General features: G+C 31.8%; 3 protein-coding genes across 3 annotated transcripts in view; all 3 read left to right on the top strand.

Moving 5' to 3' along the window:
- Positions 1-12,411, top strand: part of LOC132935774 (kelch repeat and BTB domain-containing protein 8-like) — a 75,724-nt gene that overhangs the window by 26,093 nt on the left and 37,220 nt on the right. The window lies entirely within an intron of this gene.
- LOC132934146 (kelch-like protein 3) lies at positions 4,282-5,605 on the top strand. The gene is made up of 3 exons (XM_061000423.1): positions 4,282-4,418; positions 4,489-4,624; positions 5,441-5,605. The coding sequence occupies exons 1-3, from the start codon at positions 4,282-4,284 to the stop codon at positions 5,603-5,605; spliced, it is 438 nt and encodes a 145-aa protein (XP_060856406.1).
- On the top strand, positions 9,559-10,182 carry LOC132934141 (uncharacterized). Its single transcript, XM_061000410.1, has one exon. The coding sequence runs from the start codon at positions 9,559-9,561 to the stop codon at positions 10,180-10,182; it is 624 nt and encodes a 207-aa protein (XP_060856393.1).

The following is a 12,411-nucleotide window of genomic DNA, read 5'->3' as shown; positions in this document are numbered from 1 at the left end:
GTATAAGAAAAACGATTCTGATCGATCAGTCAGCCTATGATATTACCAAGTATATTTGATGATATTATTGTGAATAAAGTAATTTATATATAACCTATTTACGTGGAGCCTTGTTTTAAATTTTCAATCCTTAGCCATAAAAGTTAAACATTTTATACATTTTTAACTACAAAATAATTAATAAAATATAAATTTGATAAATGTTGTCGAAATTTGAACTTTAAATGCTTATAAAACAAAATTGTACCTATGTATTTTTAATATTTTTCAACTGCTATTAGAACGATATATTATAAGGAGCCTTATTATATTCAATTTTCACGCTTTTTTACCCAACAAAAACATTTTTATTGATATTTATTGAAAAACAAACTAAAAAATTTAAAACCGACAATGTCCGTAAACAGCTCAAAAAAATGAAATTATTTTCAAATTTTATGGTGTATAGAAAATGCTAAAAGTCTAAACAGATAAATAGATAATACGTACAAACTTTTGAATAGTGAAAAATTTAACTTTTATAATACATATGTTATAATTAGGTACCTACGGGGGCGAAGCAGAGCGACATCCACTTACCCACCTTTTTTTTTTAAATATATTTATTTGTGGGTCCCCAATATATGTTACCTAGGTTACAAAATATGATCTATGGCAAATGACAATCGTCAGAGACGAACAACAATATTCCATTACTAACATATTATTTCGTTCCATTTTGATTGTTGAGTTATTTTCACAAATTAATTTGTAATTGATATTAATTAATCTGAATACCTACTTCGGATTGAGTTTGGGTCGGAGATGAAGACGCGCGCGCTGCATTTCCCCAGGTGGCTCTTAAAGTGGGTACGTTTTGTTTCGCCGGAAGAATAAAATTGATGATTTACGCAGTGGAGTAGTTATGGTGGGGGGGGGAGTTATACATTTTTATATAGAAATTATCCGAGTATTTACACTTTTATTGTATGAAAACCAATTATAAAATCGGTAAATGTAATACACTAATACACTAATACACTAATTACTAATACTAATTCAAAATAAAAATGACGTTTAGTTTAACCAATAACTCGTATCATAAATATACTTTAAACCCCCCCAGAAAACTGTATCTACGCCACTGGATTTACGTAAGTTTTTTCCTCCTACTCTTTTGACGCGATAGACTTAAAATAAATAACATATTTAGTGGCGGGCCAGCCGGTAGCCGCCTGCAAACGCAGAGTAATTTTCAATAAACCCCGCTGTTTTATAGGTGTACAAAATTAGTGTGATACTATGGAAAATACCTTAAGGGCGCACAGTGGGATGAAACACGAATTTAGTGTGCCAAAAGTACCATTTTTTAAATTAAAAAATTATTGGTTTTTTTTATTAGTAATTTATCGTTACAATATTCTGACGCTTAAACCAGAATTTCAAAAGAATTAATTAACATACACCTGACTTACAGCTGTTTGTATAAAATATAAACATTATTTGATTGATATTTTCAAACTTTGATACATTTTTATATTATTTAATTTTTACACTTAAACGATATAAATAGAAATGTTTACACAGTTATTACATTTTATACCTACCTACGTCCTACACGTAACAACGACATATCAGGTAGTGAGTTATGATTTCTGAAGAGTAAAATTATATTACCTTTGATAAAAATACTTACGCATCAAGTGTTGTTCATAGTATTTTACTTGTTTGGTATTTTAACGATTATCGTCATCGGCACGGCTAATATGTTGAGTGTTAGTAATGGCAAATGTGTATATATTGTAATATACTCGGGAGCTTGGTACCTACTATCGTAGTTCTAATAGTAGATAAGTGGCTCCCAAGATATTATAGTTGCAGGTCGCAGACAATTTGTTTGATGTTGTAGTCGTGGTTGATAATAAATAAAAGACAGTTGTTGTTTTATTGTGAATTTTATTATATTGTTGATAATTTTTTCTAAGTCCAAAATATGCTCGTACAGAGTGGCGTGAAGGTGCTTGCACTAATGGGTGGTAGTACACGTCTGAAAACAGGCCGATTCGGGCTCCCTTATATATGAAGTTCCCCGTACCCCTTGCCTATAGATACTGTATCTCGGCTCACGGATGTGATTGGTGTGAACATCGTTCCAGCCCACGCATATTATGACTTCCAGTATAATTCTGTGTATTAAATTTGAAATAATATTTTTAATATAATTTTTATATTTTTATAATGACTATCGTCGCGTACAGCGTACAGCGTTGTAATCAAAATAATCATATAGTATATATTTTTATATTTGAACATCTGTCGTATACAGAGCAAATTATGGTTCAGTGAGTTCCTAATATCTACCGTCTCTTACCCAAGACATTAAAATGTAATATACAGAAAGAACCCTTAACTTCGTTTCTATTATCCGATTTATGCCGAATTACAGTATCTAAATTTATTATAGTATAGTAGAATTATGTACCTGTGTAATTTGTTTTATTGTTAAGTAGTAACTTGCTTACTACAATATTTATGAAATATATATATTATGCTGACGCGATGTTTAGGTCACATCGTGTAAATAACCGACCGGGACGCATGGTGGTAGATAGTTATGATAAAGTCTACAGTGAGGTAGTCGATAGAGTCTATAATTGGCGGTTGATAGTTGGATGGTCAAGAATGAAGAGTCATAATCGGCGGTCGATAGTGGAATTCGAGGACTGACAACGACGAACGACCTGAAGAGGACCTGCGAACGACCAGCTCAACCCACATTTGGACGTCGACACCCACGACACACCATGGCCTGATCGGTAACCCGGAGCTGTAATTTATAAGTAATTTATCACTTTTGATGTTGTAACTTGTAGTAGATAATAATAAGACATTCATTTCTCGTTTTAGGTAAGTTTGGCAAAATTTAACTACGAGCTCGATAGAAAATTTTTTTTATGTACAATACATCGGTAGTTGTAAATGTTGTAATAGTAGTTACTATTTTATGTTGTCTTAATTCCGATACATTTTGTAACGCTATGACGCCAGCAGGTTTCTACAGAGCTTCTCGTATTCTAATCTATAGTACATATTTGCCTCTAATGTTCGTGATCGCGGTTTATGATAATTGATAACAAAATAAATTGATAACAACGGTCGCCGGTCGGTCGGACGTGAATTAGCGGCCTACTCAACGAACAAGTTGTTGCTTCTCGCGTCCTGCCATTTAATATAATATTTTACATGAACTAATAAGTATAACTAACTTTAAGTATCTTTAATCCGTAAACGTGTTCTGGTACACTGGATTCCATATTTCTATAGACCACGGAATATAATATACCGCATCTACAGATACGTATAATACCTACAAACTGAAGTTAACTACAAAACAAAATAAGTAAGTACCTACGTACATAACACAATGTGCGTATTGTAGTCAATCGAATATTTTATCATATTTTAATAAGGTTCTCTTGTATAGTATGCTACATTCCATAAGACTGTAGGTTAAACCGTTATCTATTAGGTTGGTATCTACTATTTAGGTATAGTTTTTTATAACCATTAAATACATAAAATATGTTAATAGTGTTTGTTGTAACGACTCAAGTCGCAAGTACTTTCCTATACTAATAAAATATAATAAAAATATAACATTTCTAAGAATAAGTCATATTTTTCAGTAGTTAACAATTATATTATATACTGTATTACACCAACAAAGTGGCGGTAGATAGCGTACTGCACGAGCACTTTTATAAATAATATTTAAATATAATTTGATCAATGTTATTAATTTTTGCTGATATAGTATAAATACAAAGCATACCTCATTATATTAATTATTAATATCTAATCATTACTAAATATGAATGTATTATACTATTTCTGGACATTGACCAATGATAAATTAACTTAAAAACAGTTTTAAATGTTTAAAACATATTATAATATATAAAAACCAAATTTATATGTTTTTTGAATTGTAAAATATGCATGCAAAAATGCAAGAAAAAAATTAAATTAGGCAAGAAAAAAATACAAAACATGCAAGATTAAATTTCAATTTTGCAGCGTTAATTATTTATTAACTTTATTAAAATTCTTATTAACAAAAAGTAAAATAGTACAGATATTGAGATAATATGCAGTACAAAAATGTAATTTGTTAAATTTTAATTTAATTTTTAATCATTAATAGGTTGCAAACCAAGTGAATAACATTTTGGGAAGTACGACAAATTTGATGTTATTTGCAGTTATAATAGTAATTACAAATTGATACTACATAGTAAAGAGATGGATTCTGTAAAACATGTTATACCATGGATAAGTGGCCAAAAGGAAGTTCTGAAATCCAACGGATGTGAATCTAAATTATATATAAACAGCTGTCATACTCCCAGTTTAATTCAAGTCCTACAAAGTCTACACAGGTACCTATGACATTTTAGTAATTTTAACTGCTATAAAAATAAATAATAATAACACGTTCTATGTTTTTAGAGAAGGAGTGTTATGTGCTATTAAGTTTGAAACAGAAGACGGTGTAATAGTGTATGTACATAAAGTTGTTTTAGTATCAGCTAGTCCATACTTCCGTGCAATGTTCACCAATTTTGCTAAAAGGGATGGAGATGTTGTAAATTTAGGCAATTCTTTGAAACATTTGCTTTTGGTGATGAAAGACAACACAATATGGATTTTTTTGTGGTATTTTCGGTATACCTACCATAGATAATACAAATTAAAAAAATAAAAAGGTGGGCAAGAGGGCACTGTTCTGCTTTACGCATTAGGAGTCTAGAAGGTCACAGTAATGGATTGTGTTAAATTTGAATTCAATGTATATCATTTCACTATTGAAGATAGTATATTGTTATACTATTCTTAAGTTCAATTTATTATATATTATTTGCCCAAATAGTTGTTTCAAATTAGTGTTTATTCAAAATAAATAAATTTATATATATTCATTGTATAAGAATAACTATTCAGAGCGAAGGCGTTTAGTCAGTTTAAATAATCATAATTATATTTTGAAATTTTTATAACTAAAATCGTTATTCTCTGTTTAAAATATATCTAATTTAGTTTATATTTGAGTTTAAAATATCTATTAAAAAGACTGTTTATATAATATAAATAATTATTTTTTAAATTTTTGTTTTCAAACTAAAACAGGTACTTATGAGAAATCTTGAATTAAATTTTCAATTCTTAAACTATGCTTTTAAAATGCTTCTGAAGCAAAACCATGGCTGTTTTTTTATAAGAAATCATTGATTTACAATTTGAAGAAAAATGTTCATGAATTTTCAACTAAACTGTTATTTTCTTTTTTGAATCGACTAAAAACAATTGTAATTACATAAACAAGACTAAATGATTTAAACCCTAGTTATTTTATATTATAATCAAAATTATTTAAATTCATTATTATCGTTTATTTGTTTAGGTTTTGTTTCCAGCTGCTAATCTCTTACAGTTGAATCATGTAAAATGTGTATCTGTTGACTTTTTACAAAAACATCTGAATCCTTCAAATTGTTTTGGTATTAAAGGATTTGCTGACTTTTATAACTGCATGGAATTGTCTTCAAGTTCTGAAGAATGCATATAAACAAATTTTTTGTAAGCTTGATTAAATTTTACACTGTCAGTAAATTGTATTGATATTATGATAATTATTTTCAGAAAACTGGTTGAAGCTGGTGAATTCCTATCTTTGTCCTCTGAAGAAATGATTAATCTAATCTCTCGTGATGACATTACACAGCCTTGACACGTGGACACCAGTCACACAAATGTCTACAAAACGCCGAGCTCCTGTTATAGGAGTCTTAGACGGTGTAATGTATGCTATTGGTGGTACCTGTCAGAAACTCGGAAGTTCAGTGTATCTTAAAAGTGTTGAGACCTATTCACCAATTACTAAAGTTTTATCTCCTATCAAAGATATGCACTTATCCAGATTCAATTCAAGTAACTATAAATATTAATTTTTTAAGAAAATCATTCTAATGAACTTATTGAATTTAAATTGAATTTTCAATATAGGTGTTGTGACATTTAAGAGTTTGTTGTATGTTATTGGCGGATCTGATGAATTTTTGGATTCTGTAGAAATCTATGACTCTAAAACCAATACCTGGATCTTGGAACCATGGCCGAAAAGTTAGTGAATGTTTATGGGGCAGTAATATTTGATATGCCATCACATTTGAGAACATATTAGCTTATACATGGTCTCCTTGTTGGTTGTTGTATATATTATATTCATATTAATTTATAATTCATGAACACGTGTTAAGTATTTTATACATTTTTGATTTTGTGAATTTTGTATTAAGCCACTTTGATCGCCACTGGACGTCAAAGTTTTAATATAAGTTTTAGCTTATTTGTGTACGGCTGTGATCGGTGTATACGACAGAATGTTTGAATAAAATGGTTTTAAATTACTTAAATTTTCTATTATATTATCTCTAAATAAACTTCTAACTAAACAATTACATATTTTCTTTAAATATTCTATTGAAAATACGTTTTATTTATTTGCAGAGTATCTAATAGTATAATACTATAGAACACAACATACACAATACACACACTAAATATATTTTTTTTATATTTATAATATAGGCACCAATATAAATCATTTAAAAAAGTTTTAATATAAATATTTACAATGTACCTACCTTGTAAGAATATTACAATTATTATTAAAATTTGAAAATACTTGCGTGCGATCACCATTTGTTTTAAGTAGTTTTAATGACTATTGATAATTATATTATGTCCGATAAAATAATTTTTAATTGTTTGTAATTTTTTTAGTCAAGAAATACAAAATACATCTCGCTAATAATATAAACACGAAACGTGTTATTTACGACCATTTTGTATGTAGGACCAAGCTTGGAGTAGGTATATTATGTACAAATGTGCATGTAAATGTCATCAGTTTAATGCTATATGCATAATTATAAATTATGATACTTAGTTATACGATTAAATATAATACATAAATATATACATATGTATAGTAAATATTTGTAGAGCTATCTTATGTATAGCTACTAAGTTGTTTTTAATAATTAGTATGTAGGTAGGTACTAAACAAATATTATAAATACATATATATATATGATATAGGTTGTAATATAAAAAAGGTGGTTAAGTGGGTGTCGCTCTAGTGTACAGTAGGTTAAAAGTTGGTCACTGTAATGGATAGTATTTAATTCGAATTCAATGATATAATATTATCATTGTATAAGAAAACGAGTTAGTAGTTATCAACACCTGCTGTATGAGCTTGTTTAAATTCTCCTTTTGGTGACCACGATAACGAGCACTGGATGTTCAAGGGTGAGATCCCTACCTAACACAGACAAAGTCTTACTCTTTCGAGACTGACCACGATAACGAGTACTTGGCGAGAAAGTAAATACTACGTCTGCTTCGAATGAGGTCATTTAATTTGTGGGCAGTATGATATTATTATATTATTTATAATAAGGGTTTTTATTATGTATATACTATATACATAACATATTACTAAGAACATTTGATGATATTATTGTGAGCCGTAGTAAGCCGCTACATGAGAAATGAAATAAAAGTGTTGTAAAAATATGAACTTTAAATACTCATAAATATTTAATTTGTTTGTAAATATTTTTATTTTTAGTATAGCTAGACAAACGTATGGGTAATCTTGTAGTACATTTTCAAATGTTAGATTTAAAAAGAAATTTTTTTATGAAATCTCAACTCAAAATAATTTGCTAAATTTTGTGATTTTTCAAGATATGAACTTTAAAATGCTCATAAAAAAAAATTGTGACTAAGGATTTTTACAATTTTTTTAATTCTATTATAACAATAAAGTAGGCGCCTTGTATTACATTTTCAAGCTTTTTACCCGACTAATAAATTAATTTTTACTGACATTCATAGAAAAAAAAACTAATATAATTGGAAACTGAAAATGTTCAAAACAAGTTAAAAACAAATCAAAATATTTTGAAAATGTTATCGTGTATAGAAATGCATATACGAATGTCGTAATTTCAATAAAAACACATAAACACACATATAATTATCATCATAAACGTTAGGTATACATAATATATTCGACATTTACAGTTTTCTATGTTAAATTGTAATACTTATAGCTAACAAAATTCGAAACATTAACAAAAAAACATAAAAATAAATTCCCTGTAATCAAAAAAATATAGTGTACTTATATTTAATCTGAAAATCAATGCTTTATTCTTGACCTAGGTGTTATAGGTTTGTGTATTTCGAGACAGGTATAGTGATGAAAATCAGTGACAATTGTAATGATAGTATAGTTGTTATATTATTTAGCTGATGAGTGTGGCTCTAAGAATACAGTTTTTAAGATATTTAAACAAAAATATTAACTTTTAGCAAAGGTAACTATGCATGTACCGGTTTTTAAAATGCAAAGTATTAGTTTTAAAGTATTAGATGATGAGGCGGTGGAATGTTTTTTATAGACATCCGGTAGCGATCGCGGTGATGACTGCCGCGATGACGATGACGCGGGCGGGGGTTGTGGCTGATGCACCGATAAATGCGTGCGGGGGGTATCGATATTGTCGCGTATTTTATTAAGAGGATCGATAATAGAACTGAGTGTATTATTTACTAATGATTCAGTTTCAAAACAGCCGGTTTTCAGCGCATGATATTTTTTTTTTATATTCATTCTCGGTTGAATAATATCCGCCAATAACGACGGTGACGCCGGGGACACCGACGGCAAGTTGTTTACCTTTCCCGTGGTACCGGGCAAATGTGTTATATTTCGACGTACCGGCTTATTATATAATAACATATGTGTCGAACCCGGGTCTATAGCGACCGTTATCACGCTCGTGTTCACTGCTGATGACAATAAATTCAAATCTACCGCCACGCCGACACGTCATGCGAAAATCTTTAAACTCGTTGTATTTGATATCACCCGAGCAATGTTCGTCGTAAACGTGTTTCAGGTTCATTTCGTCCTGCTTGAATAAAACTATGAAATTAGCATTGTCCCGAATCAATTGTTTCGGTACACGTGAATACGATTGGGCTAAATAAGACACGTCTATTAGATTATGCCTGGATCTCGAAAAGTACGATCGAATGATATTGTGGTTCTCTGTTATCACGTCGTCGAATAGGAAAACTGAATTTGGTAGAGCTTTCTCGGGCGATATCACCGTCTCGTTGTCATTGATTTTGAATAAACTTATAAACGGAACGTCGCATAAAATCTTATCTAGCATGATAATATATTTGGCTTGATGCAGTGTTTTCGAATAAATATATACATTTTCGAATTTGATCCCGTTCTCGTGAACCAATAACGTGAAAATAAGATTCGTTTTCCCGCACCACGACGGTCCTACAATCAACGCCCTGATAGAATTCGGAAACAGCGGCCCATGCTTAGGCGGTAGCTTCTCGATATTATCCACTTTGAGTTTTATGTCTTGCCTGATGAATCACATTGTATAAATACGCGTGCTGACCGTGCGATGTGCCCATACAATGTTACCACGTCGGAAGGTCAAGTCCAATAGCGGTAGTCCAATAATAAATAGTTTACCATTCAAATTACATTTACCAGGTTATCAGTACTGCGGACCTGGGACTAATTTAGGAAAAAGACTTGCTCTCGGACAGACCGGCATAAACGGTCTAGATTCTCCGTGTAGAGACCACGATATAGCTTACGAGAAAAGTAATTCCTTATCCGAACGTAGTGCGGCCGACAGTATTTTGGAAGAACGAGCTTGGAGCAGAGTGGGCGCGAAAGACGCTGGTTATAAGGAAAAAGCTGCCGCGTGGCTTGTAACCACTGGTATGAAGGCTAAACGTAAAACTGGTGCTGGATGCGGGGTCGGTAATATTGTCGGTGCGTGCAAAAAAGCGATCAAAAAATCGATTAAAACGTGCCCGTCGACGCCGAACATGAGTAAATTAATTAAATCTGCGGTATGTGTTGCACGAAAACATGTGAAAACAAACAAGGGCGTTCGATCGAGAAAAACTAAAAATAAACTACCTCGTGTGATCAAAGTTCCTAAAATCGGTGGAGCGCTAGCGTTAATCCTATATTGGCTGGACTTTCGGCGTTGGGTTCGCTGGCGGGCGGGGTGTCTAACATCGTGAAGACAATACGCAGTATTAGATCGAACAGCGGATCGCCTATACAATTAGGCAAAGGCATGTATCTAAATCCACATAAAAGTGGTTTGGGTTCGTATACTATTGCCCGGAAATCGAGTGTTCGTGGTTCGCGCAAAAGCATCGGTAATGGACTTAAGAAGGTCGCTGTTAAAAGGAAAAAAATATCATCGACAAAATTAAAAAATAAAAAGTCGGCGCAAATCGGCAAAAACAAATACTGCTAGAAAATCGTCGAGAACAAAAAACTGATTTTACCCAATCGCGCTCTTTATCATTTCGAAATTGTTAAATACGCTAAATTTAAGAAAATACGTCATTTCAGAAGTGTATATTGCATAGACAGGTTGCCCACCGCCGGACCTAATCACACGGAAAGCGCGGTCGTTAACCTCGACTTTGAAAAAAATAAAGGCACGCATTGGGTGTGTTATAAAAAAATCGGGAAATCAGTTTTTTATTACGACGGCTACGGAGACCTTCGCCCGTCGCCACAATTAGTGAAGTATTTCAAAGGCTGTGTTATTGAATATAATTATGAACGTCATCAAGCATACAATACTTTCAACTGTGGACATTTATGTTTGAAATTTTTAACCGATAAACAATAATTATATTATTATTAAAAAATATAAACATATATATATATATATATATATATATATATTGTAATATTATCGTCGACAACATGCCGTCTCAGACACTATCGCTGTGCGGAAACAGCTCCGAATTAAAAAGTCATTTTTTCCCACCCATAGAAGTTGGTGACAAATCTGAAATCGGGCTTCTAAGCATGCAAACATATAATTCAATACCTAACGTCGAGACTGGGTGCGATACTCTGCATATCATTCACGGCGAACAGTTCGAGATAACTAAGATTAAAATACCTACTGGGTGTTATGAAATAATTGTTTTAGAAACTAAAATACGTGAACTCTTAAAGGACATCGGCGTGCATTATTTCAGTTTGTCGACTAATAGCAGCACATTGAAATGTACTATGCTTTGTAATAGTGATATCGATTTAAACGTCGAAGATAGCATCGCGTCGTTATTAGGCTTCGATAAGCGTATTTTGGTACGCAATCATAGACACGAGTCCGATCGCGTAGTGAAAATTATGAACGTTAATACGATAAAAGTCGAATGAAACTTGGATTTACGTTCATTCAACAACGGACGGCAATCGCATACGATACATGAATTTTATCCGATCGTGCCACCCGGTTATAAAATAGTTGAAGTACTCAAATATAGTGTGTTGTATAAACTGAAAACAGATACGATTGATTTCGTACGAGTTTTATTGACCGATCAAAACGGGAAGTTCATTACTTTTCGCGGCGAAGCTGTAAACATCAGACTGCTTATAAAAAATGGGCTTGAAATTTAATGACGGTAAATATGCTGTGAACAGTGGTGAGGCACGCATTAAAGCCGTGACCGTTGACAGGCATACACTACAACACGTCACAGCTGTTCGTAAAAAAATTAATCGTAATAATAAAAACAAAAAAAAACGATTCGCTGACGCTCGATAATCGTAATTTTTTACGCTTGATCGCAAACAAATAGTAATTTTTATTTGTTACTTTGGAAATTTCTAGCACGTCGTTTAAGACTCTGGTGAAAGAAGTCAAAGTACAGCTGATGCGAGTGTCGTGGAAAATACCTGTTATTAAAGTCGACGATCGAGAGAGATTGAAACTGTTGAAAATCGTTGATAGCAAAAAAATGCTAAATTGTGCTTTTAGGTATATATTATACAGTGATTTTGACAGTGTATATGTGTATAGTAATAATAGATATAGAAATCTTATTTCACAATAATACAAGTAACGTACAATAATATGAATGCAATGTTATGTAACAATATAACAACGTATACATATATATATGTATATAATATATTATATTATGCCTAGTCGACTATTTTTCCTATATCCCTGGCCGGTGGTTGAATGCACCGTGTGGAGCAGCACATCAATAGTTTGTATAAGAAAACATCGTTGACCCGTCAATTTCTTTTACGAGTATGATATATTATAAATTATAATATAGTATAAAATAATATAATAATATATTCGATGACGTCAGAGGAGGTGGCTGCGGCGGCGGCGGCGGTGTCATCGTCGTTGATCGGATAGTCTGTACCGTTTTCACGCATTTTCTTGTGCCAACACTCGGCGAGTTGATTGTGTGGAAAGAATT

The sequence above is a fragment of the Metopolophium dirhodum genome, chromosome 1, assembly GCF_019925205.1.
Source record: "Metopolophium dirhodum isolate CAU chromosome 1, ASM1992520v1, whole genome shotgun sequence".
Lineage (NCBI taxonomy): Eukaryota > Metazoa > Arthropoda > Insecta > Hemiptera > Aphididae > Metopolophium > Metopolophium dirhodum.
This window is presented reverse-complemented; position numbering and strand designations above follow the sequence as displayed.